The sequence below is a fragment of the Hylobates moloch genome, unplaced genomic scaffold (assembly GCF_009828535.3).
Source record: "Hylobates moloch isolate HMO894 unplaced genomic scaffold, HMol_V3 SCAFFOLD_20, whole genome shotgun sequence".
Lineage (NCBI taxonomy): Eukaryota > Metazoa > Chordata > Mammalia > Primates > Hylobatidae > Hylobates > Hylobates moloch.
Window position 1 is genome coordinate 32,620,549 of NW_026652295.1, and position 26,545 is coordinate 32,647,093.

Genomic DNA, 26,545 nt, shown 5'->3' on the forward strand with positions numbered 1-26,545 from the left:
ACCCAGCTTCGCTATCCAACTGTGCAACCTTAGGCAATCAAGTGAACTCTCTGGGCCTCAGTTTCTTCCCTGTAAAGTCATCACCATCACAACAGAGAGGACTGCGTCAGCAAATATACAAAAAGTGCTTAGAACAAGCCAGGCGCATGGGGGCCCTGGGCAAATGCTAGATATTCTTATTAGAGAGAAAGGCAGGGCTAAGATCACTGTGCCCATTTTGTAGATGAGTAAGCTGAGGCTTGGAAAGATGATAATGTCCTCTGAGTATCCCCACCAGGAGATGTCAGAAACAAGGTGCTGGCTGAGCTGCTCGGCCTGTGTTCCCACCCTCCTGGGCATGCCCTCCAGGCCTCCAGCTCTGCCTCACCCTCCTTGCTGACTCTGCTCTTTCTGTTCCACCCACAGGCCAGGCCAGGCTGCCACCAGATTGAGGCTGGGATCTTGCAGCCACCTCTGGCCACCAGCCTAGGCCCAGCCAGGACCCAGGCAGACCTTAAGATCCCCACCTGCCCAGCGCAGCCCCTATCACCCAGGGAGCAGGGGACCCTGCACGGGGCCGGCACAAGCCCCAGGCTTGGCTGCCTGCTCCTTGCCCTTCTGATCCTGGCTGCTTCAGGCCCTCCACTGCCCGGCTCTCAGCATCAGCTGTTTGCTTCACAGATAAAAGCCAGTGATGCTTTTAGATACATGAAAGCTGTGGCAGACAGGAATGTGTGGTTCAGAGAAAGAGGGGGAGAGTGCCAGCTTCCAAAGGCCTTGCCTGCAACATCCCCCACCCTGACCCCTCAGGGGCCTGAGCAGTGCAGCCTCCCCCACAGGGCCTTAGCTGTGGAGATGGGGTGGGGGCTGGCGGGGGGGCCCAGAGGCGTAAGAGGTGGGATTGCCAGCTGCCCTTCCCTTCCTCCCTCCCTCTGCAGGCTGGGAGCCGGTCTCACCTGCGCCCCCAGTAGGGCTCCCCCTCACAGAGCACCTGAGCACCCCTCTGGCCAGGTGCTGGGGAAACAGATTTAAATAACACTCGGAGAACCAGCCCAGTTGGGGAGTCAGACTTGTGGATGGGAGAACAAAGATTCCCCCCAACCTCCCATGGGCAAGGGAAGAGCCACAGGGTGAGGGGAACAATGGCAGGGCCTGGGGACCAGGCTGTCTGCGCACAGAGGTCCAGCCACAGGGGCTTCCCAGGCCCCGCCAAGGAGGGCGGGACTTTCCTGGGAGCCAGGGGAGCTGTGGAGGGAGCCTGAGCAGGGGTACAGGTGGTCAGAATGGCCCTCAGCCTGCAGGGGAAGAGTCTGGAGAGGCAGGCCTGGCAGTCCAGGAGAAGGTGGTGAGTGCACTGCAAACAGTAGCTGATGTTGCCTGAACCAGGACAGGGGCTTCGGGGTGGAGGGGAGGTGGGCGGCAGGCACTTAGCGGGAGACTCACGGCATTGGGGATCAATTATATGTGGTCACAGAGAGAGTGGGGACCAGCAGGGGGGTGCGGGGAGGCAGCAGAGGGAGCAGGGTGGGGCCAGCACATGGAGAGGACGCCAACAGTCCCCGGCCTTCAGCCCTGGCCAGGACCATCCCTGATGCGCACCGCTGGGTTCAGGAGCAGAAGGTTAGAGTGACCCAGACAGCTTGGGACAGCCCCATGGAGGCCTCACACACCCACACCCTCCATGGAGCTGCCCTGTCCCCAGTGACCAAAGAACAAGGCCTAGGGGAAATGGCGGGGGGCACCTGGGCAGGGGACTGAGTGGGAACAACTGGGTGGCCTTTGGGAGGAGCAGGATAGGCCCCAGATCGGGAGACTGTCTGTCCTTGCCCCAGCGCCTCCTCCAGGGCCACACACTGGGGCCTTTCCCCTTCAATGCCCCCTTCCCCCACACCCACCAGAGCCATCTGGGGAACACCAGCCCCTTCACCACAGACCCTCTGGGAATTTGAATCAGGCCTGCCTGGGCACTCACCTCAGGACTTGACGCCCTCATTAATCAGATCTATTCCTCTGGTCCATGGACGCAGACCAGCTGCCAACTCCTGCCCTAAGCATCCAGTCACTCTGGGGCCTGACCATGTGCCCCTGTCTGGCCCTGGCCGGCCAGCCTGTGCCCCAGTGCAATTGATCAGTCTGCGAGGGCCCACCCTGAGCCAGCCCAGAGTCAGCCTTCTTCCCGGTGGCTGAGAAAGTGCAGTTGCCACCCCAGGGCCCTTGGCCTCCCTTGCTCTGCTCCTCCCCCCAGTCTGGAGATGGACCTCCCTTCTGCCCAGTTCCAGGGTTGCTCTGGCCCTCCTCTGCCCCTATAACCTATGGCCCCCATGACACAGCCCCCTTCCTATCACACCGTGATCTGCAGTTTCCCCTCTGTGATGGAGAGTGCATGTCAGAGTGTCCCAGGCTGCAGGCACAATCATCAAAGACAGTAGAACTGCCCACGAGGCCCATGGGGTCCCTTTGCCTCAGCTGCTCCTGTGGCCACCAGCCTCCCCCCATACACCCTCCCAGCATCCACTCATGCTCCTCCAAAGCTCTGTCAGGCCATTCATTAATTCACTCACTTGACCAGGGTTTACTGAGCACCCACTGAGTGCTCTGCATGATCCCTGCCTTCCTGGAGCTGACATCCGAGTGGGAGAGACAATCAATAGTGAATGAATACACACAGAGCTAATGCTGGGTGCTGGGCAAGGGCCATCAGCCAAACATTTCAAGATCTCTGCCTTCTTGGGGCCACTTGAAAAGTTCTGGACAATGAGCTGAGAGCAGAACATGCCTATCGCTTCTGTCCCACAGCACTGAATTGCAGTGGTGAGACCTACAAGGTACACATTTCCTCTGCTACTGTAAGCAATGGGTCCCTGAGCAACGTTCCAGCCCAGCCTGGGTCCCTGAGTAGAGTGCCTAGCCAACCTCCATAGACATGTCACACAGCAAGAGTTAAGCTGACGCTATTGTAAGCCACAGAGCTTTGAGGGTTGTTTGTTATGGCAGCATCACCTCACCTATGCTGACAGACACAGGGAGCAGTAAACATTAGGCTCCAGCTCTGGGAGAGCCAGGAATGACTCATTTATTTCCACCTCAAGGGCATGGATGTGTCAATTTCACACTCATCACAGGGTGGTTTGGGCGGAATTGTATTGAATTAAATTCACACACACACGCAATCCTCATCATCATGAGAGCTAACACTTATCGGGTGCCTACTATGTGCCAAGAACTGTCCTAAGTAGCTTCATGCACCTTAACACCTTCAATCTTACCATAGCCCTATGAGGTGGGCCCTCTTATTCTCCCCATTTTTTTGAAACTGAGGTACAGAGATGTTAGGTCACTTGCCCAAGCTCACACAGCTAGTGAGTGGCTGAGCCAGGATTTGAACTAGGACTAGCTGCAGAGCCCATGCTGCTGTCAGGTAAAACCTGTCTCCTCTGTACACGGTGGGCCTACACATGCATATGCATTTACACACACACGTGCAACATCTACACACATACACTGAGAATCTGAGGGTGACGCCGCAGCCTCTAGTGAGAAGGCCGCCCCCATCCTGTGGGGTAGGATCCTCAGGGCAGCAGCTGGGAGACCAGCCCTGCTTCCTCTTCTTGCTGAGCCCCTGCCTCCACTCCTGGCTGTCAAACTGAGGGCTGAAGTGGCCCACTCGTCTCCAACACAAAAGATCGGGCAGGAGCCCTGGAAGCTTGTGTAAAATGGCTCTGCTTTGAGAAATAGCTAGTTTTTATACATAATTATTAATTTCATGCTTATTATATGCAAACCTGTCTCCCAGACGAGATGAAATTGATTTAATTAGAAATTCCATCATCAAGCCTTTTGCATCTGAACTTTTAATTAGGATCACCAACCCCACACGAGGCTGCCAGAGAGTGATCTCATGGCCCCTGACTTCTCTCCCGGAGGCCAGGGGTATGGCCAAGACGTGTGGACCTCCACTGCCACCTGTGCCCTAGTGGCCAGGTCAGGGCCTCTCACCAGGATCCTTACCTGTCCTCCACTCCCACAGCATGGCCCTGAAGTCCTAAGGGTCCTCTTTTTTCTCTTGGCACCATCATGGGGAAATAGCTTGGGAAGAGTTTGCACCATCTTGCAGCCAGCCGGAAGGACTGGGGCATTTAAGGTGTGCAGGGGACAGGAGCAATAACAGGTCTCCCCGCTTCCTGCAAAATTCACACACCAGCCTTCCTTTGGGAGCCCCCGCCAGGTGCTCAGAGCAGTCTGTCAGAATTACCCGCAACACTTGGCATTTTAACAAAGCATTTTCATGCTCAACACCTCTGATCTCATCTCCAACCACTCCCAGCTTGGCCTCACTGACTCGGCTCCAGTCACGCCAGCCTCCTTACTGTGCCTCGAACTCTTCAGGCACACTCCTCCTCAGGGCCTTTGCACTGGCTGTTCCGCTGCCTGAATGCTCTGCCCCTAGATATGCATGTGGCTTGCTCCCTCTCATCCCTCACTTCAAGACTTTGCTCAAATGTCTTCTTCTCAGGCAGGCCTTCCCTGACCAATCCCACCTCCCTCCCCTGCACCCCACCTTCACCTCCTCTGCTTTGATTTTCTGCACAATGATCGCCTACTAACACACTATATTTCCTTACTTATTTCATTTAGTATCCATCTCCCTCTAAAACATCAGCCTGGGGCTTCATGTTATTCCCCCACTGTGTCTTCAGACACCTGCCACAGGACAGGCATTCATTGAACAAAGGGGACACCTCATTCCTTCTGCACAGCCAGCCCATGAGACAAGCACCACAGTGCTGAAGCACCTTCAGCCGGTGAGGAAGCTGAGGCCCAAAGCCTCAGGGCCTTGCCAAGGTTGCAGAGCTGGTCAGCAGCTCCAATTCTCACATGGTCTGACGCTGCACCTGAGCAGGCCAGTGGCGTCACTCTGCAGTAAGTGGGCCACCCACGGCAGTGCCCAGCACATAGAAAGTGCTCTGAGGTCTCCTTCCTCCCTCCTGGGTTCAGGCAGGACCCTCCCTCTGGCATCCCTCACCTCCTGGGGCCTGTCACACCCTGTCCCCCACTGACATCCCAGGAAGCAAATGCTGGGAAGCTGCTCCATGCCACCTCTGTCTCCCCATCCCCAGGTCCTGCCCAGCCTCTTATCAGGAGAACAAGCGGACACTTGGATTAATTTCCAGGCCCGTTCTGAATTATGTTTTCCAGGAGAGAACCAGACAGACGCAGGCAACAGGCCTTTGAACAAATATTTCCCCAGAAAGCGCTTTATTCAGTCCCTTGTCTCACCCTTTTAAACATTATATGTTTTCTTAGGAGCCCAGGAAAAAAGAGGGGCCCGATAAGGCACAGAAGCTGGAGAAGAATAGCGGGCGTGGAGTGGAGAGCCTCGGCAGGGCTGACAAAGGAGGTGGCTCGATGCAGGCTCAGAGGCAGGGCCGCAGATAAGAGCGCCCCAGAGAGCAGGTGGGGGCGGCAGGCGAGGGAGAGCAAACGCGATCCTCAAATCAGCACTTGTCCTATTTCATAGGCGAAATGTAGATCAATAAATTACACTCACTTTTGCAGGTTTTACATGCTGACTCGGTAACCTTGTCAACAGTGATCCGTGGGGGAGGCTGGGAGGAGCCCAGGCAGGCAGGGCAGAGGCCCAGCGAGGAGCCCCAAGGGGCACAGCCACGCCGCCTTTTCCAAGGAGGGCTCAAAGTCCAACTCCCAGAGGTGAGAAGCTGCCTCGCTGTGTGACCTTGGGCAAGTCACCTCCTTTGTGAGCCTCAGTCTCCTCATCTGTCCGCAGGCACCATGGTGAAAGACTGGGACGTGTCAGGCACTGCGAGGGTCCCGAGGGAGAATGAGTGTTACAGAAGCCTGGGGAGAGGGAAGGAATTGGCCCAGATGTTTGGAGCCAGCCATGCACCTCTCTCACACACAGGAGGTGCGACAGGGGCTCGTGCACAGCCTCCCTTGTTAACCCTCACCACAGCCCCGAGGTAGGAAGCCGGAGCCCGATCCTCAGAAGAGAAGCTGCCCCTCTGAAGCTGAGGAAGATGCCCGGGCTCACACCCAGGCCCACCCAATCGCAAGCCGGGCTTCCTCTGTGCCACAGTGCTGTCTGTGGGCCAGGACACAGGCAGTGCTGACCCTAGGTCACGCCCAAATGGCCAAGGGGCAGGGAGAGCTGGGGGCAGCCCAGGGAGGCTGCGGGACCCAAAGGGGCCAGGCTGAGGGTGGAGCAGGGTGGGCTTCCCCGGGGCTGGGGACATGGAGCGGGCTGGGCCAGGGCCAGGCATCCTTGCCAGTGGGCAGGAGGCGGCAGCAGCACAAGGCTACTGGAGTGTTCGTGTCATCATAACAGGACTGGTGGCTGTTGGCTAACGAGCACCTACTCTGTGCCAAGCACTTCATGTGGATTATTCACTTCTTCCTCACACAATAATCCCATGAAGTGAACACTACTTATTACCTTCATTTTTCAGATGAGGAAACGGAGGCCCAAGAATACATGGAAACAGGATGACACAGCAAGTGGCAAAGTGAGATTTGAACCCAGGTCTGTCTGGCCCCAGCCCCTGAGTGCTCTCACCCCCTGCTCCCCACCTGGCACACACTGTGTGTCCATTCCCAGCCTCCTGCCCTTTGCCTACACCATCCTCCCACCCAGGAAGCTGCCAGGATGGGGAGCTGAGAGTCTCTGTTCCAGGTCTTTCCCCACCACATCCCTTGGGCGCCACTTCACGTCTCTGAGCCTCAGTTTCTGCATCTGTTCAATGGGGGCTTAATTACATGACCCCTGCTGCAATCACGGGTAAGGACAGGGAGGCCTCCACAAGGTGGGAGTAACAACATCCAAAAGCCCGTTCTGCAAAAGCTGACAATCCTCACACAGGCTGTGGGAGGCAGGGGCGGGGCTGGGCAGTGTGGCGCTTGGGGTGTCGGTAACTGCACTCCATGTCGTGATGACCGCATCACCAGGAGCACTGAGTGCCGGCAATGGGGCGTGGCCAAGCCGAGAAAATTAACCATGGTGTCTGCCCAGTGTGCTTTCAAGTTAATGTGCAGCGCTGTGTGTAATATATTGCGCTATATTAATATAATATGATATAATGGGATGTATTACCATTATTGAACACATGAGCCGATAAAAGTCACATCACCATCTTTCCACATAATTTATATCATGGCCAGGCCAGGACCAGGCTGGCAGCCCCAGGCTGGCAGAGAGGAGGCCCCCCTGGGGCTCTGGGGGCTTCCACGGGGGAAACGGGGCCTGACCCCTGGGAGGGGAGTCAAAAACCAGCTTGGAAGGAAGATGCAGGCAAGGCTAGGTGACCGGCCGGGCTGGGGGTGCTGAGCTGCGGCTGGGGATGCTCAGTCCCCTCTCCCCGATGCCAGTCCTCATTGCACTTGGCCCCACTGCAGTATTTGACCCAGTAGTCCCTTCCTCGCTTGGTGGCCCCGCTCCTGGCGCTCCTTGTCCCCTCCTTCCTCTCAGCTTCCTTTGCTGGTCTTGCCTCCCTCTCCCTGATCCGACCCTGGCGGCCCCCAGGGCTCAGCGCTCCCTTCCCTCTGTCCGCCTCTCCACTCACTCCCTGGGGCCTGGGATTGCCCTCTCAAGAGTTCACCAGATCTCACCATGGCAGGCGAGGAGACACAGCATGCACCCCTGAACTCCAGGCTCCCATCCAGCTGCTGCTCCCCTGGGCTATCCAATGGGTGTCGCAAATTCAGCAGGTTCAAAGTCCTTCACCACCAGGTAACTGCTACTCTGCCTTCCAGCTATGCAGGCCAGAGTGTTGAGCAAATCCTTGAGTCCTTTTCTCACACATCCCAAACCTGATTTATCAGCAAATATTGTTGGCTCCACTTGAAAAGGATCCAAAATCCAACCACAACTCACCTCCTCCACCAGGACCGCCCAGGTCCACAGCTCCAGCATCTCTGGCTGGGCTATCACAACAGGGCCCTTAGCCTCCTGCTAGGCTCCTGCCTCCCACACTTGCCACTCCCACACACATGCACAGTGCACTCCCGCCTGGCAGCTAGAGGAACCCGATTAAAACCTGAGTGACACCACAGGGCTCCTCTCTTTAAGAGGATCCCATCACGGCCAGGCATGGTGGCTCATGCCTGTAACCCCAGCACTTTGGGAGGCCGAGGCAGGTGGATCACCTGAGGTTAGGAGTTCAAGACCAACCTTGCCAACATGGTGAAACCCCGTCTCTACCAAAAATACAAAAATTAGCCAGGGGTGGTGGCCAGCGCCTGTAATCCCAGCTACTCAGGAGGCTGGGGCAGGAGAATCGCTTGAATCTGGGAGGCAGAGGTTGCAGTGAGCTGAGATCGCACCACTGCACTCCAATCTGGGAGACAGAGCAAGGCTCAGTCTCAAAAAAAGAAAGAAAGAAAGAAAAAACAGAGGCTCCCTTCTCATAGAGTAAAACCCACAGTCTTTCAGTGGCTCCCAAGGCCTCTACATGACCTGCACCATTAGCCCCTGGCCTCCCTTCCTACCACCCTCCCCCTCACTCACCCTGTCCAGCCACTCCAACGTCCATGTTGTTCCTCCCAACAGAGCCGGTAGGAGCCCACCTCAGGGCCTTTGCACTGGCTGTTTCCACACACCACTTCCTGCAACACCACACCTTTCATTCATGCGTCTAGTGAAGACTGTCTGCCTCCTGCTGGCACGTCAGTCACATGAGGGCAGGGGATTTGTCTGCTTTGCTCACTGCTAGAGCCCCAGGACTTAGGACAGTGTCACCCACACTGTCACCTTGCAGGTTCTGCAAATAAATATTAATGACAACTACAAACAGGCGAGCCTGAGCGACAGCCAGCTTTCACCTGCTTCTCATCATCAGGTTTCTTCAAGATTCTGTTGGGGGAAATTTTCTGCTTCCAAAGAGAATTTGGAAACTCCTGGCCTGGTGTGGATGAGGCGACTGAGGAATGGATGGGCCAAGAGGCAGCAATTCAGCCAAGACCACAGGCAGCTGGAGGCTGGCCCCTCCCTCCGCCCAGCATGGCCTCAATGGCCCTAGGGCAGAGCTGGCTGCTGAGCACTCAGCCTGCAGAGGGTATCTCTGAAGCCAGGGGTGAGAAGGACCCCAAGCGATCTTTGCCTGATTCCTGGCTGCCTCTCACAGCTGTCCTTGGATACTGGTGGCCCCTTGCTCTAACCTGATCTCTGGTAGTGTCTGCAGGAAGGGGCCCACATACAGGTACTCATGGTAACCTTCCACTCCCTCTAGCCCCTGGCAAGGGGGAAGGCGATATGGCTCCACCCCATGATGGACATGATGCAAAAGCAGACAAAGCCGTGTGCTCCTGGAGCTGAGTCCAGCAGGACAGCTGGCCTCTCACCGGACTCACACACCAACACACACAAAATCGTGATGTCCGACAGGCGGTGGGGATGAGAGCCCAGAATAAGGTCCTGGATCTGGCTAGGGTAGCAATGGAGTGCTCCCCTTAGAAGGCAGCATTAAGCTGACACCTGGAACATAGGTAGGCAAGACCCAGGTGAAGACGGGAGGGAAGCACATCCCAGACTGAAGGGGCAGCAGGTACAAAGGCCCTGTGGCCAAGGGCCCATGGCAGGTCCAAGAAACTGAAAGGCCAAAACAGAGGATGGGAGACACAGCATGACAGGCAGGATGGGCCCTGGATACCCTCGGGAGGCCACTGCAATGGTCCAGGTGAGAGGAGACAGCAGCCTGGACCGGGGTGTCTATGGAGATGGAGAGAAATACGACCCTCCCTCAAACCCTCTGACTCCTGGGTGTCTCCTCCTTGTGACAAACAGTTGACAAGCCCTTGCCTAGACACTGAGCCCACCAAAAACACAAGAGCCTGGAGCCAGGAGACAAGGCTAACAAGTTCTCCAAGGCCAGCTGCGTGGTTCCCCTCTGGGCCAAGCCCATTCCTTCAAGAAAACAAGGCTGCTGCGGGTTCTCTAGCTACCTCTGCAGCATAGGCAGGGCAAGGACGGGCAGGGACCCAGCCCAGAGCAGAAGGAGAAGGCCACCCTGCCCCACCTCCACCACTGCCACACTCCGCAGCTCCGTGAGCTTGCCACGACGGGAAGACCTGAATTCTAACTCATCGCATGACCTCAAACCAGACAATCCTCCTTCCTGTGCCCCAGGTTTCTCATCTAATAATCCTAACAGCCGCTATAATGAGAGTTAACAGCTCTCAAGCACTTATGATGTGCCAGCCTCTGCTCTCAGCACTGCCTATGCATTAATTTATTTAGGCCTCACCAGAAACCTGTTGCAGACAGAGCTGCTAGCGCCTAGCCCAGTGCACTGCTGAGGGGACTTGCCCAGAGATACTCAGCTGGTAAGTGGCTGAGCCGGGGCTTGAACCCTCCCAGCTGGGCCCTGCCTGCCGTCACACTATGCTGCCTCCACAGAGAAGTAAGGATTGGACGGAATCACCTGAGACTCTCTGGCTCTGTCGTGGCTGCCTCCTATGATCCTCAGCCCAGAAATCCAGCCTCCCAGTTTCTCCGAAAGGATGGCAGACCTGATCTGGGGTGGGCCTCTCCCGCAGCCCTTCTACTTCCCTCCACACCTGCAGAGACCGCCCAATGTCCAGTTCGGTGCCCACAGTGTGCCAGGTGCTGGGATGTGGCAGAGAACAGGGCAGCCCCCGCCCTGTATCGAGGATCTGCTTCCGCCATCTCCTGGCTGCCCACTGAGGTCCCCTGCTCATGAAGGCACTGGCAACAGCCCCCCATCCCTCCCTCTCACCTCCCGTCCTGTACCAGTGTACCTCGAGGTCCCCTCCCAAGTAGAGTGCCTGCAACCCTCACTCAGGTCTACTCCAGGGGACCCACCTGTGATAGTGCTTTCCACCGTCATCTCCCTTCATGCCACCCCTATAGCGGCCCTTCCCAGTAGGAATTATTACCCGCCACTCGGGGTGACGACCTGGGGACTAGAGAGAAGTTGCCGTCCTCAGCTGCCAGTAGCTGACTGAAGCCCAGGCCCATCAATGCCAAAGACCGAAACCCCTCCTTGCTGCTGCCTGGCCTCCCTCCGCTCCCCCAGCAAGAGCCACCAGCACATCTGGGTCCTGTCCAGACAATGAGGGGACAGGCAGGAGATGCCCACTGGCTCTCCCTGTCCAGGCTCGATGTGTCCAATTGCCAGCAACTGGTGATCTGAGCTGACACTGCTCTGAGAGGGAAGCCCCTCGTTGATCTTAGCCCCTCCCACCCTGTCCCACCCACCCAGGCCCCGCCCCAGAATCTTCATAAAAGGTGGAAGGTTGACAAAGCTCTGCCGCCACCAACCCAGGCCTCAGCGGGTCCCTGCAGGGGCTGCCTCTGGAGCAGAGCCTGCAGAGGGACCTGCCACCCCAGTCAGCAGGCATGGCCAGGCCTCCTGGGCACCAGCAGACAATGGACGTCTGCAGAGTACATTCAAAGGGGGGCCCAAAGCCCTGTCCAGTCCTCCAAGACCTCCACAATGCCTGTTGCCCCGTCTCAAAAGCCAATTTCTGTTCAAACCCACCCATGTCGCCTGGAAGGAGGCCTTTAATCATAGACTCTCAGCTGTGGAGGGCAGGATTACCCCCTATGGTGTCCCTGACTGGGGCCTCTGGCTTCTGCTTGCCTGCCTCCTGCAAGAGGCAGCTCACCACTTCACACAGTAGTCAACTCCAGCACCTGCGGCTGCCAGGCTTTCAGGATACTGAGCTGAAGTCTGCCTCCCTGTCACTGTCATGTGGTTTCAAGTTCTCTGGAGCCATGGAGACCCCGCCTGTGCCCTCAGCTGGAAGGACCTCCAAGGCTCTTTGACTCTCTGCTCCATGTACACCACCCCCAGCAGCCTGCTCCCCTTCCCTTGGTGGTCTAGGTCCACACATGTGCACGCAGACACATGGGGGACACAGGTCACATGTTCAGGGACAACCGCCACTTAAACCCTGGTGTCCCTTGGGAGGCTGAAGCAGGCAGATTGCTTGAGCCCAGGAGTTCAAGACCGGCCTGGACAATACAGCAAGACTGTCTCTACAAAAAATTTAAAATTGGCCAGGCATGGCGGTGCACTATAGTTCCAGCTACTCAGGAAGCTGAGGTAGGAGGATCGCTTGAGCCCGGGAGGTTGAGGCTGCAGTGAGCCATGATTGCGCTATTGCACTACAGCCTGGGTGAAAGAGCAAGACCCTGTCTCAAAAACAACCACCACCAAAAAAAAAAAAAAAAAAAAACCCACATGGTGTCCCAAGCCCTCCCCACATTGAAGGAAAGCCCTGACTCTGCGTCAGCTCCCCTGCCTCACTTGCCTCTGCTCTTACCAGCCCCCTCCCCCACCCGACCTGGCCACACTGGCCTCCACCGAGCACCCTAAGCACGGCCAGCCTCACAGCTTTTGCATGTGCAGTGCCCTCTGCCAACTGGGCTTTTCCACAGAATATCCTCCTTCACACCATCCACATCTCTGATCGAATGTCATCTTCTCAGAGAGGTTGTTGCTGAATATCTCAGCCACAGCAGCCCCGCTCCCTACCCCCTTACCACACCCCTTCTCATCCCCACCTTACATGACATGTCTCTCCAGGAGCATGTGTCTGCCTCAGCCTCCCCGCTGTGCCGGGGTGCTGGGCTGGTAGCACCTGCAGCCCGTGAGTCCCCAGGGCATCAGAGATCAAAGTGGTGTCCCTCCCTCGCCCAGGCTGCAGACCATCTGTCTTGCCTGGCAGCTCTCCTCTGCCCAGCCTTCCTCCAGCTCAGGCCTGGAGGTGAGGAGATAGCAGGAAGTTCCCCCCAGGGCAGGCTGGGAGTATGGACAGTAACAGCCCACAAGGAATAGCCTCTCTCCAGGGGAACCCTGTGCCCCACAGACTGCAAGGAGCCAAGCAGAGACAGGGCTCCCCATGGGCACCCTCAGGCTGCCAAGGCTGGGGACAGCTCCAGACAATCCGTCTCATGCATCTGGGTATCAGCTGACAGCAGCAGGGGCCAGGGAGAAGGAGACACACACAGACCACACACACACACACACACACACACACTCCAGGATCCAACCCTTCCAGGAGCCAGTGGAGCCATGCTGTGAGACAGGCAAGAACACTCAGGCACACAGGTGCACTGAGCATCCCTAGATACCCCCACCCCACACACACTCAGGAGCAGCGGCTCACACAGGTGTGCCCACACGAGTATGAAGAGCCACTCCCTGAGTCCCACACGTAGTTTCCTGGACTCACACTCACAGGCCTCTTGGTGGTAAGTACAATCAACCGTGCACACACACACACACACAAACACACACACATAGAGTCAGCACTGGTGGAGGCAGCATTAACAGTGCATTTTGGGGAGCACAAGAGAGTGTTCATAACCCACCCTGATCTTGCCATCCTATCCAGCTGCGTATCAAGCAGCTGGAACTCTTAACTGCCCACGGTAGGCAGGAAAGTGCTGTCCCCCATCCACACCCCGGCAGGGTACAGCTTTCTGCAGGGCTGGATCCTGCCCATGGGAGAACCAGCCTAGCAGAGGCAGAGCTCAAGGTGGGCAAGAGCTGCTGGGCTGGGTGGGGGTCAGAACGGGCAGCGGCCAGGTGGCAGTGGGGGTGGAGGAGGATTAAGGTAGCTGTGCACTGGCACCAGCTTGGGGATGCCCAGAGGCTGCCCCCCGGGACACTATGGGCTGGAGTTGGCAGCACTGCCCCTCTCCTCAGTCACCAGCCTGCCCAGGAATTGGCACTGCTTGAGGGAAGGTGGCCAGACCAGGCGCACCCCCACCTGTTCCATTTCCTGATTGTCCAGATCTTATTGAGGTTTCTCAATAAGAAAAGGAGACTTGCCCGGAGATTCTGAAATGGGGAGGCCTCCTCACTCACCCCAAGTTGCACCTAAATAAATGTAGTGGAAGGGGGGACATGATCACTCCTGGAGAGCCCTGCTTCAGCCCAGGGAGGAGAGAGCAGTGCCTGTAATTTGTTTTAATAATCCTGCTGAACTGGGAGAAAATTAACAAATGAGAAACCAGCTTGAAATTAATCAAACTTCTCCCTGTCCATCCCCCCACCTTCCATCTTAATGAAGGTTATTTATCCAACGAGCGATAAAACACGGAATTAAATTAAACAGGCCCTTTCTTTTCCTCCTTTCCCCCGCCCCAGGGAGGCAGCATCTCCCTGCTTACAGCTCTATAAGCCATGCCAGGCTGGCGGCCATGGCAGACCCATGATTCCTGGACGCCAATCAGAGGGGTTTCCCAGAAGGAGCCCCTCAATTAGTGCATTCCCTGTTTGGGTCTCACTGCCAGATCTCTGCCAAAAATATGAAAGGCAGTTAACTCAACCACCCTCCTGAGGTGGAAGAGAGGGAGGTCCCTGTTGTTGGGTCTTATCTGATGCAGCTGGGGGGACTCACCAGTTTCTCTGTGGGGGAGAGAAGGGCCTGAGTGTGGAAGGTGGGGAGTGTGAGCTTCCCCCCAAATGAGGACACTTTAGTGCCCATGGCAGGTTCCAGCTGGAAACACTATCCTGGCCCCAGCTTCTTGGTGGGAAGGGGTTGGAGGCGGCAGGGGAAGCTCAGGAAAAACCTCTAGTGAAAACAGGACTCAGCCCCCTGCCCTATCCCCTGCCTGGCTCCCTCCCTTGCCTGGGGCCCAGGGCATGAAACACCAAGAATGTGAGCAGCACAGATGCCCTCACTGCACCTCTCGGCCAGGGATGCTCCCATACCCCTAACTTCCTCCGTTAGTTTGCTAGGCATCTGCTTCCCCAAACTTCTCTTCCCTGCAGCCTTGAATCCACTTATGTTTTCTCCAGGGCCATCTTTTGGAGTCACAGGTTGCTAAATAACTGCTCTCAGGGTCTGTCCTTAACCATTCCCTTTGGTCATTCCCTCTGGGTTTGAAAATTGCAATAATAATGGCCTTCATTTACAGCTTTTACATACATTCTCTGTTTTCCTTCCTTCCTCCCTCCCTTCCCTTTCTTCCTTCCTTTCCTTCCTTCCTTCCTCCTTTTCTTCCCTTCCCTCCCTCCCTTCCTTCCTTTCTTTTCACTTCTTTCTATTTTAGAGATGTTGCCCAGGCTGGAGTGCAACAGTGCAATGACAGCTCACTCACAGCCTCAAACGCCTGAGTTCAAGCGATGCTCCCACCTCGGCCTCCTGATAAGCTGGGACCACAGGTGCTCACCACCACACCTGGCTAATTTTTAAATTTTTGGCAGAGATGGGGTCTCACTATGTTGCCCAGGCTTGTCTTGAACTCCTGGGCTCAAGTGAGTCTCCCACCTCGGGATTACAGGCCTCAGCCACCGCGCCTGGCCACATTCTCCCATTTAAACCTAACGTCGACCTAGGTAGGGAGATATCTGTCGAAATGCCCACTTTACAAGGAAAACAGACGCAGGTCCTTGGGCAGGGTTTATCTAGCAGTAGCTGGAGGTCCCAGCTTGGTTAGGCTGAGGTTTGAGAATTGGGGTGGGACTCGGAGGGAGGATGGGGCTCTGCAGAACTGCCCAGCCCTCTGGAAGCCTCCTCAGGGGCTTTCTGTGGAGCAGGACTGAGGCTGATGACCCTCTGGGAGGAGTGAGAGGAGAAGGGAGGAAGGAGGAGTGGGGGAGCAGGGTGCAGCTGAAGGCTCTAACAGTGCTACAAATCTGGTCTTCACATGGCAGCCAGGGAGCACTTTTTAAAACGTAAGTCTAACTATGTCACTTGCTTAAAACTCTCCAAGGCTATCTATTGCACCTGGAGTAAAAGTCCTCCTCTGTCTCAGAGCCCACAGGCCCTGCTGACCCAACCCTGCCACACCTTCCTCTCCCCTCTGAGCAACCCCCTTGCTCCTCAGATGGGCCAAAAACGTTCCTGCTTCAGGGCCTTTGCACTGGCTGTGCCTGCCACCCAAAACACCACCCAGCCACCTGGCTGCCTTCCTCACTCACCTGGGTCTGTGTTCCAAAATCCCCTCCCCAGGTCTTCCCCGACTGCCTTGTGTACAAGAGCCCTCCTTCACCTCTCTAGCCCCTGGCCCTGGGCAGGTCCCCTCCACAGCACCTGTCCCCACTCATGTAAGTGATTACACCATGTCTCCTGTTTTTCTCCCCACTCCAGAAGGTCAGCTCCATGTGGACAAGGACGGTATGCGTTTGGCTCATTCTGCTGCATTCTCAGCCCAACCCAACATCTGCTCCTAAAAGATGTTCACCAGCTATTTGGTGGATATATGAACCAATGGATGTCACTATGCATAAGGCCATGATCCGGGCCACCATCACCTCCAGGCTGAACTGTTCCATCCGTCTCCTCATCACTCTCTCAGCTTCAGGCCTTGCCCTGCAACCAACCCTCCAGTCCACACCCAAAGGAATACTTCTAACTCCCAAAACCATCCTGCAGGATCAAGTCCACCTTCTTGACCTAAGCCCCCCAATTTCCTCCAGCCCCTCTCCACTCACCCCTGCCCAACCCTCCTGCATGCCACATCCCTGTCACAGACAAGCCCAAGGTCCCACCTGTGCCCACCCTCTGCCCTGAGGACACTGCCCGGCTCCACCTCTGACAAGGGCTGCCCCATGCATGCCTTGTCAGAACTGCCCTCGCCCTCCTCTGAGCCCCTAGACCCTCACCTGTACCCCCTCACAGCCCTCCCATACCCCAATTTGAGCTGTGGCAAATCACATGCCCGTCACACCTCCCCATCCAGGAAGGACCCAGATTTATTCACTTGGCAGTCCTGCCCATCCCCACCACCTGCTCCAGTATCTTGCACAGACTTGGAGCTCCATACATGTTTGCTGAATCAAATGGAATCCATTCAAAACACAGCCCAGGAAGCATGTCCATTATGAGGAGCCTTTCCTCCAGGTCGCCAGCATCTCAGGCTGGTCTGAGGACAAACGGACCTTTAAGTGCCACTAATCACTGGACCCAGGAGCAGTTGTCCTCAGATTCTGCTAACCTCTCCTCAGGGGTTGCCTGGGTGCAAAGAGATTCACCAGGGTTGAGAGGTGGTCAGGGCCCTGCCTAAACGGCAACGCGCTGCCTCTGGGACAGCCACCAGCCAGAACAGCAGCTCCTGGCCCACTCCACAGCTTGCATGTGTGCGTGTGTGCTTGTGTGCGTGTGTGTGTGTGTGCATGCGTGTGGCCACCCCCGTGGGTGAAGACAGCAGGCACAACACAGCCACTGCTGAATTATTTATTCCCTACATTGTTAGCGCAGTAGAGAGAGCAACCCGTGTCTCCAGGCTTCAATTAAAATATCACGGCACCCGCACCGTCTGCCCGGCCACATGCCCAACTCCCACCAAAACTGGCAGGAGCGCACCCCCTGGGAAGCATAACCACTCCCAAGCCCAAATTGCTGCCCCTTCCCCTGCTCCCAGCCACGAGGTCCTGGTTCAGGACCTTGGACAGCAGCCTCCAGGGGTCTGCCCCAAGACACTCGGCAAACCTTTCAGGCCTCTAAAAGACCATTTAGTAAATCGATGCTCTGAAAGAGCCTTTCTAGCTTCCCAAAGGGGCCCTGGGACAAGCCTTGCTGGGTTTTGGGCCTAACTCCAATCCTCTGTCTGCTCCCAGCCCTCCCTAAATAACTGTACAGCGTGAGGCTGGAGGAGGAGTTCGAGGTTCTCACCCCAGCTCTTCAGGCTCCAGGAGGAACTGCGGACACATCACACCTCTCTGGGCTCCATTTGTTATCACTCAGAGAATGCAAATGACAGTGGCCAGACTGTGACCTCCATGGACGGTCAATCAATAGAAAGGGACTTTGAAAACGTAAAAATGAGGTACCGATGTTGGCCGCACCAGAAGAGGGCTTTAATTATATACAAGTGGGTTTTCTGCAGCCTCACCACCCCTATCCAACCTGGAAATCCCTGATTCTGGGGCACAGACTCAGAATAAAGAAAGAGCCGACGGATCCTTCAGGAGTTGGCTGGGTCACAAACTAACTGGGTCACCCACAAGATTTAATTCAACAACCCCCGGACTAGAATATGAGGCCGAGTGAAATCAAAGTGGGCGAGCTGAAAAAGAGCAAGAAATTCCAAACACATGCCGCCTAGAACTGCAGAATGAGCACCAGCTTCAGGGACAGGCAGCGCTGTAGGCCTCCCTCCACTGCTTTCTGAGCAAGCCTCGGTTTCCTCTCCTGTAAAATGGGGCCAGTGATACTGACTTCCTAGCCGGTGACTCGTACAAGATAACCTGTGTAAAACACCTAGCACATGCCAGGCACATAAATCCAACCATTCATTTTATTAAGCACCTACTATGTTCCAGGCACTGGAGATCAGAGCAGGGAAGAAGAGAAACACAACCGTGCCGGGTAGAGCTGACACCCCAGTGACCAGGGTTATTCTCTTCAGGACAGCGGAAGAGGGGGCATTGGAGATGGGCCTCAAAACAAATGTGGAATTACCAAAGCAAAGAAAGGTGGCAAGAAGGTACAGTCTCTTTGGGAAAATGATTGGCAGTGCCTCCTAAAGCTAATCATTCATGCAACCTATGAGCCAACAATTCCACTTAAAATATGTATATGAGAAACGAGCGTTTACATCCACTAAAAGACATGTACACAAATGTTAAGAGCGGCTCTATTCATAATAGCCAAACACTGGATTCAGCCCAAATGTCCAGTGGCAGCAGAAAGGGTAAATAAATTATGCATTACCCGAACAATGATACAATGAAAGAGTACACAGCAATAGAAGCGAGCAGACCACCAACAGACCCAACCCCAGGGGGTTCTCACAGACAATGTAAGCAAAAGAAGCTGGACATAAAAACTTCGCTGCACGAATCTGTTACGGAGGCTCAAAACCAGGCGACACCAGTCTACACAGTTAGAAATCAGGCTATTGATTATCCTTGGGGAGGAGAGAATATTAACTAGGAGGGGCTCAAGGGAGCTTTCCAGGGCACTGAGAATGTTCTCTATCTGATACCGGCATATGCATTTATAAAAGTTCAAAGAGTCATACACCTGAAATTTGTGTATCTTACAGTGTATAAGTTGTACCTCCATTTTAAAGAAAAATGTAAAGGAATGAAAAGGCAGACAGAGCATTCTTCGGGGCAGGTGGACCATCAGAAGCAGAGGCCCAGCAGATGGGAAGCTGGGGGGATTTAGAGACTGGCCTCGGGGGAAATGGAACTGAAAATGGCAGGGCCGGAGGGAGGGAACAAAGATGAGGTGGGCGAGACAGGCTGGGCCAGCCCAAAAGGGCTTCCAAGGCCATGCCAACCTGGGAGCCTCAGGGGTATCTGCCTCCTTCTCCCAGGCCCCCCTGCCACGAACCCCACCTGTCCGTGGTGAAGGATACTTGTGAGGTCATCCCTCCCTGCTAACCTGGCTCCCTGCCCACCCACTACCTCAGCTGCCACACTGGATTTAAATCCCTGAGTTGAATTTCGGGGTTTAGGGGGCTTTCATCCTGAGCAAGCATGAAGTGAAGCCATAGTCCTTGGCTCCCATGCCTGCAGTTCATCCGGCATGTCTCTCCAGGACCCTGAGTATCACCTGGGACACCTGGCTGCCTCCTATACTCCACCTGCCACATCCACCTCCTCACCTGCCCCCATGGGGAGCTCACCTGAGCACCTGTCTTTCCCATGATAACTGCTCCAATTAGGTAGGGCCTCCCACCTCCTGCTCCTCACCACCCAGCACCCAAGGCTGCACCGTCGCATCTCCTCATGGAGAGAGAGGCCACTGGAAATGCATAGATGCAGCCAGGTAAGCAGCCCCAAGATCTCACATCCAACCAGCCACTAGCGAGACGCGGTACATGAAAGATGCGAGGGCCCCTTGGGTGATGACCTAGCCATTGAATGCCAGGCTTCAAAGACTAATCAAGGATATTGGAACATGCTCACCACTGTAGTCTAGTGGACAAAAGCTGGCTACAGAACCATATAGATGTTGTGATCTCAATTTGGTAAATTACACAGAAAAAGGGCTGGAAGGAAATATACACATGTATCAAGGTTGCCATCCTGGATAGCAGAATGAATGAGCAATTTCAAATTGCTTCTTCATGCTTTTCTGTTTTCTTCCAAATCTGTGACAAGCATGCTGGCTTTTATAACCACCACAACAGGAAGGGGCTAAGGGACATCGAGCCACACTCACACCGGGACCCAAGGCTGCCTGTTCCATGCTTAATGGGATAGAGCAAGGGCTGACCTGATTCCAGCCTGCAAAGCACCCATAGGCTCCTGCGCTAAGAGCTGCTGGACTAGGAGGACACACTCATGACTTCCAGGTGTGGGCAGGGGCAGGGCACTGTGCTGGGGGGCTGGGACCCTGATTCGAAGCCCAGCTCTGATTCTAACTGGCTGAGGTGGCCCCCCACACATTAACTTCTCTGGGCCTCAGTTTCCTCATCTGTAAAAAAGCCGTCCTGACCGTGTTGTAGGACTCTTGTGTGGAATGATCAAGAAGTGACTGCGAAAGCCTGTAAATTGTGAACTATTGGGATTTATCCCTGAGTTCCCTATTACCGTTCTCCACCAGGCCCTCTGTCCCATTGGAGTTTCTAAGAAATGCCCAGAAGCCGCCTACAGCAGGCATCTGAGAGTCCTGAAAACTGTGGGCCACCCTCACATGCTAATTCCCAAGGTGCACATAAAATATGCATTTTTTAATTGAACTGGAAAGCAAACAAAAGCAAAGGAAAAACCCACCTCCTTGTTCAACAGCAAAATTGAGGGCCTGTCGCAGATCTTCAGTAAACATTTACCAAATGAATACAACTGTACAAACTGAAACCAAACCCACTAACTTAATCTCTCATGAAGATTAAAATGTTCATGGTTGAATCAGGTACTCGCTGCTAACTTCCAGTGGGTTCTCTGCCTCATTTCTTTTAGGAGCAGAGATTTGTTTTCCTATATTGACACCTCTCTGTTAAAACAAATAAAAATATGTGATTCATCCCTCTAGATTCTGTGGAGATCCACAAAAGAAACAGGCGACGAGGCCGAGCACAGTGGCTCACGCCTGTAATCCCAACACTTCAGGAGGCCAAGGCGGGTGGATCACCTGAAGTCAGGAGTTCAAGACTAGCCTGGTCAACATGGCAAAACCCTATCTCTACTAAAAATACAAAAATTAGCCAGGCATGGTGGCGGTCGCCTGTAATCCCAGTTACTCGGGAGGCTGAGGCAGGAGGATTGTTTGAAACCAGGAGGCGAAGGTTGCAGTGAGCCGAGATTGTGCCACTGCACTCCAGCCTGGGCAACAGAGAGAGACACCAAGAAAGAAAGAAGGAAAGAAGGGAAGGAAGGAAAAGGAAGAAGAAGAAGGAAAGGAAGAAAGAAAGAAAGAAGAAGAAGAAGAAGAAGAAGAAGAAAAGGCTGGCAGAAGGGCAATGCAGCCACGTACAGGGAAATTGCAAACACATCTGCCCTTTGACCCAGCCCTCTGTGGGAAGAAGTCTGTCCTGCAGAGATGTGCAAAGTGGCCCATGCAGAGACTTCCACCGCAGCTCTGCCGGAGTCTAGATTGGAAACCACCTAATGTCCATCATGAGGAGACCAGAAGCAGGGGCACTATGCAGCCACACAAAGAAAAACGGATCACGAGGTCAGGAGATCGAAACCATCCTGGCTAACACAGTGAAACCCCGTCTCCACTAAAAATACAAAAAATTAGCCGGGCAAGATGGCGGGCGCCTGTAGTCCCAGCTACTCGGGAGGCTGAGGCAGGAGAATGGCGTGAACCCGGGGGGCGGAGCCTGCAGTGAGCCGAGATCGCGCCACTGCACTCCAACCTGGGCGACAGCGAGACTCTGTCTCAAAAAAAAAAAAGAAAGAAAGAAAAAGGTCCTTACGCACTGACAAAGCGTGTCTCTGGGAATGCTGCAAGATGACCCGGCAGGTGCTGCAGCTTTGCGGGGGCGTAGAGGGGGCAGAATGCGGGGGCCATATATGTGCATTTAATCCCCTTCCTACCCCAGGCCTGCGGTGAGGATGTCCAGAGAACCCAGCCTCTAGAGGCAACACGCACCCCAGCCCGTGCGCAGGCCTGAGGTTCTCTGGAAGGGTGCGCGGGGAATAATGGCTGCCTCCAGGGCCAGGCTGGGGTTGGAGTGTGTCTCTTGGTACCTTGAAGACTGAACCATTGGAATGTATGATGTATTCAAACAGTAATACCAGAACTTGAAAGAACGACCAAAGATTTTGCATCTGTGGGGTTGAGGGGTAAGCCACGCCTGGGGAACCCAGACTCCTCCAAGGCCACTGAATAGAGGCTCATTCAGGAGAGAGAGAAATCCATCTTTGAAGGAGACCCTCATGCACCCCTCCCCAGCACGCACACTCTTTCCCTCCACTCTTTCCCTCCACGAGGCCCCAGCACGCACACTCTTTCCCTCCACGAGGCCTCAGCACAGGGCCTAGGGCTTCCTGGCCCGGGGCTGGGAGGTGAGGGAGGGAGTCCTGGCCCAGGCTGATCAGCCAGGCCCTGTGGGGGTGAGGGAGGGAAGGAAGGCAGGTGAGGGCTCCTGGCTTCCCCTTCTTTCCCCCTGTTGGGTTTGTTGTACTTTCCTAATTGATTTTGTGTCTGTGTCCCTGGGATATGTAGGACCATCTTAGAAAACCACTTAAGGAATTTAAAATAATCAAAGTACTTATAAGGCACTTAACATTTCCTCTCACTTCAGGCTTCTCGAAAACCTCCTTCCAGCTGCAACCAGAGACCCGGCTGTCAGGAGCTACCAATTCGGGCAGGAAGACACGTTTGTCATGTCCCCAGCTCCTGCCACATCACCCCCTCAGCCCCAGCAGCCTCCCAGGAGCAGGACAGCCAACCTCCCCACACGAGCACATCATGCCCTCTCTCAGGGCGTGCCACCACGCCTGGCCAAATTTTTTTGTATTTTTAATAGAGACAGGGTTTCACTGTGTTAGCCAGGGTGGTCTCAATCTCCTGACCTCATGATCCGCCCACCTCTGCCTCCCAAAGTGCTGGGATTACAGGCATGAGCCACTGCACCCAGCCTGCAAAGTTTTCTTTCTTAAACAATTTTGAAACTGTTACTGGGAGATATCAATATGTGGCCAGGTCTTGGGTACAGGGTAATTCATTATATTATCCTCTATAATTTTCCATATGTTTTAAATCATTTATTAAGATATATGCACACCTTGGTGAAAGAGAGAAAGCCCTTCATGACGGACCCACACTGAACGTGCCACTCATTTTCAATAAAGTAAAAGGCGGAGTGGTGAGAGCTGAGCACACTCCACTTCCTGCTGAAGTCTCCTCTCAGAACAGACCCGACCCCGGAAACCACGCACCCTCACACACCACCCCCCAGTCCTCAGCCTCAGACTCCTTCCCTGGCTAGGGTCTCCCAGCTGGAATTCATTCCCTGGGATTAAGGGTTGTTCTCTTCCAGCTGCTCTGCTGTGGGGATCTCACTGGGCTCCCTGACAGCTTCCAGAGCCTGAGCTGGGACGGAAGGAGGAGACTGCACTCAACATAAACACCACCCTCTCCAGGGCCCTGACAGAGGTTAATGCTGCCCATCCTCCCCTCAGCCACAGCCCCAGGGACAGAGAACGAGGCAAGTGCTACCTCTGTCCGCTCCCATTAGGGCCCCGCTCTACCCAGCCAGAGCTCCCCCTCCAGGAGATTTCAACTCTGATGAGTTTTCAATCCCTCTTCCGCCCTGGAGCTGGCTGGAGACCAGGACCAGGCAGCGCCTTCGAGGCAGATCCCTGCTCAGGGCACCTGTGCTGGGCCAGGGGCAGGGCTGAGCAGAGCATCCCTCCTCCTGGGGCACCACCTCTTAGCAGACCCCAGGGAGAAACTGAGGCCTGGAGACAAATGAGGTCCAGGAATAAAGGAATGAGAGGAGGGACAGGAAGGAGAATCCAGCCTTCTCCTCACACATAGGCCCACTTTACAACAGCTCCTGTTTCCTGAGTGCCTACGATGTGCCAGGCACTGAGCTAATCACTTTGTGCTGTTCCAGCAGCCACCCTACCCACAGCCACCCTACCCACAGGCAAGGAGAGCATGGCCCTGAGCAGTGCCAAAACTTGTGGTGGGATTGAGGGACACCCTGAGTCGGAGGGAGGGGTCTGGTGGGGTGGGTGCCCACCAGGAAGTGCTCAGTACTGAGTTGCCTGAGGCCGTATCAAGGTATGAGGCAGCCGGGCAAGCAGGTGGGCAGCCAAGTAGGAGAGAGGCTGGGATGTGTCCCACAGGGAACAGGTGGGCTTGACAGCCATTCTGCCTCCAGCCCTTAACCACAGGCCACCAAGGCTGAGGCTGTCCCACACCACCCAAACAGAAAGGGAGCCCCAACACTCTCTCTCTGTGCTTGGGTGGTGTGGGACAACAAGGAGTCCAACAGGCACCAGAGGGAAGAAAGAGATGGGGTGGAGGACATGAGAGGGGAACAGAAAGCCACAGTCAGACAGAAGGAGGCAGGAAGCTGGGGATAGACAGACAGGGAAAGAGGGGACAAAACTGTGTTCCGGCTCCCCTCCCGGCAACAGAGCTGCGGGCCACCACTCTCCACATGGAACCAAGCACATAGGCCGGCCCTGCCTCTCCTCACTGCCCCCAGCCCAGGCCTCGAGTGAGTGGCAAGCATAAAGGTCAGCTGGAATATAAAGCAGAATTTGCCTTCCTTTCATTTCCAACATGTCTGGGTCATAAAAATGCTAGTTGAGAAAGTTGGGAGAAAAATGAAGGCACATGGTTCATTCAGCGGTGGGCGGGTAACCCTGCAGACTAAGGGGGGGTCCACCCCTGCTGCAGGCACCATCCTGTCCCTCAGTTCCACACCCAGGCCCCGGGCTGGTGGCTTCCCCGGTTTTTGTCTGTCTGTCTCTGGGCCAGGCACTGGAAATTGGGGGGATGACCAAGAGCAGTTCAGCCCAATCCTGCCCTCAAGGAGCTCAGGAACTGTGGGGAGAGACACAATTCCCGCAAGAGCCCCCACATGCCCTGGGAAGGTCAGTTAAGTCCTGCTGGATTCGAGTCAGTCTGACTGCCCACAAGGCAGCAAGAAGGCATTCCAGAAGGACACGGCCTGAGCAGGGCCAGGAGGCAGGTCATGGAAAGCACAGAGCATGACTGGGTGAGGAGGAGCGGGGTCACCTCAGAGCCTGCCTGATCCTGTGCTCTCATTTACAGAGAGGGCAGCCATGCTACCCAAGGTCACACAGCGAGTCGGCAGCAGAGGCAGGCCTCAAAAGCAGGACCTGGGCCACAGGTTGCTTCACTGGCACCTTGCATAGAGAGCCAGAGATCACCCCAGCGCCCGCAGCAGGGCCACCCAACAGTGTGAAGGGCCAGAGGACCCCAGGTCAATAAGTCCCCATGTAAGGATGCTCTGGCACACCTACCAGAGTCATCCTGTGCCTCAATGCGGTGATGTGCCCCTCCCCATCACCATGCTCCCCACCCTTCGTGACTCAGGCCACACCCCTCAAATGCCCCTTGGATGCTCCTTCGGCAGGAGATGAGGACAAACATGACCAGGCCCTGTGTGAGCCCGCCACACTACCAGCTCCCACTGCAATTTTCACCTGCACCCGGAAAGGTGCACGTGATTCTGCCCACATCCCAGCTGAGATGAGCGAGGTCCAGGAGGGTCAGACTTCTGGAGCCAGGATCTGCACCAACTACCACATGCCGCCTCCAGAGCTGGTACTCTGTTCCACACTCCACGGTCTACGCGCCAGGCACTGCCCTGGCCCTTGCTGTGCACGCATTTCATCCTCACAGCGCCTACGAAGTGGGTGCTGCAGGCATCCCCATTTTACACACAAGGAAACAGGGGCACAGAGAGGCTTTCCCAGGCAACAAATGGCAGAGCAGGAGTATGAACCCAGGCCAGCTGGCCCCAGGGTCCATGCGGCAGCCACCACATTACTGCCCCTCGGGGATCCCCATCTGGCTGGCCCTTCCTCTCTCTGGTCTCCAGCACCCAACTCTGTCCATCCTCAGGCTAGGGGGTGGGGGGAGTAATGAGGTGGGGTCTGAAGAGGCCCAGGAAGGCCCGAGTGGGCAAAAGCCATCAGGGTGGGAGCCCAGGGGAAGAATGAGCCTCTCACACGGAGCTCTCACCTCCATGGCTTCACAAGGGCTACTCAGGGACCATCTACCCACCTTATAGGTGAGGAAACAGGGGTCCCGAGAGACCTGGTGACTTGTCCTCCCACGACACCCTCTGCAGCAAGAAGGATCAGGAGGGGTTTGGAGGCCTTCTCCCTGATCCCCGGACTGTCTCGGACCCGCGTCTCAAGCTCCCCGCTCAGATCAACTGCCAAGCAGAGTCCTGCCCACGGGGTCTCTGCACGTGTTACTGCCTCTGCCTAGAACACTTCCTCACAGCCACAGGGCGGCCCCTCCACTCCGTCCAGGTTCTGCACAAAAGTCCGCTCTGCAACAAGGCCTCCCCACCAACCCTGCCTAGACTGACATTCCCTCCCGTGAGGCTCTCCAGCCACTCCTTGCTTTGTGACTCTGCGGGGCACTGCTCCCCTGACAATGCGCACTACATGCTTTGTCTTCCCACTGCCTGCCTTCTCCCTCCAGTGTGGAAGCCCACCAGGGCAGGGCTCACCCGAGT

The 26,545-nt window shown here is 55.5% G+C and overlaps 1 protein-coding gene across 9 annotated transcripts in view; it reads right to left on the reverse strand.

Moving 5' to 3' along the window:
- GRM4 (glutamate metabotropic receptor 4) overlaps nucleotides 1–26,545 on the reverse strand; it is a 125,031-nt gene that overhangs the window by 77,149 nt on the left and 21,337 nt on the right. The window contains exon 1 of one of the 9 annotated variants that reach the window (XM_032141655.2): nucleotides 3,988–4,108. The exons of 7 other annotated variants lie outside the window; for them this stretch is intronic. In XM_032141655.2, coding sequence (XP_031997546.1) covers nucleotides 3,988–4,086 — 99 coding nt within the window. In that variant the 5' untranslated portion in view covers nucleotides 4,087–4,108. Of the gene's footprint in view, nucleotides 1–3,987; nucleotides 4,109–5,527; nucleotides 5,614–26,545 lie in introns of those variants that run through there. One more of the 9 variants, XM_032141652.2, reaches the window with a different exon arrangement.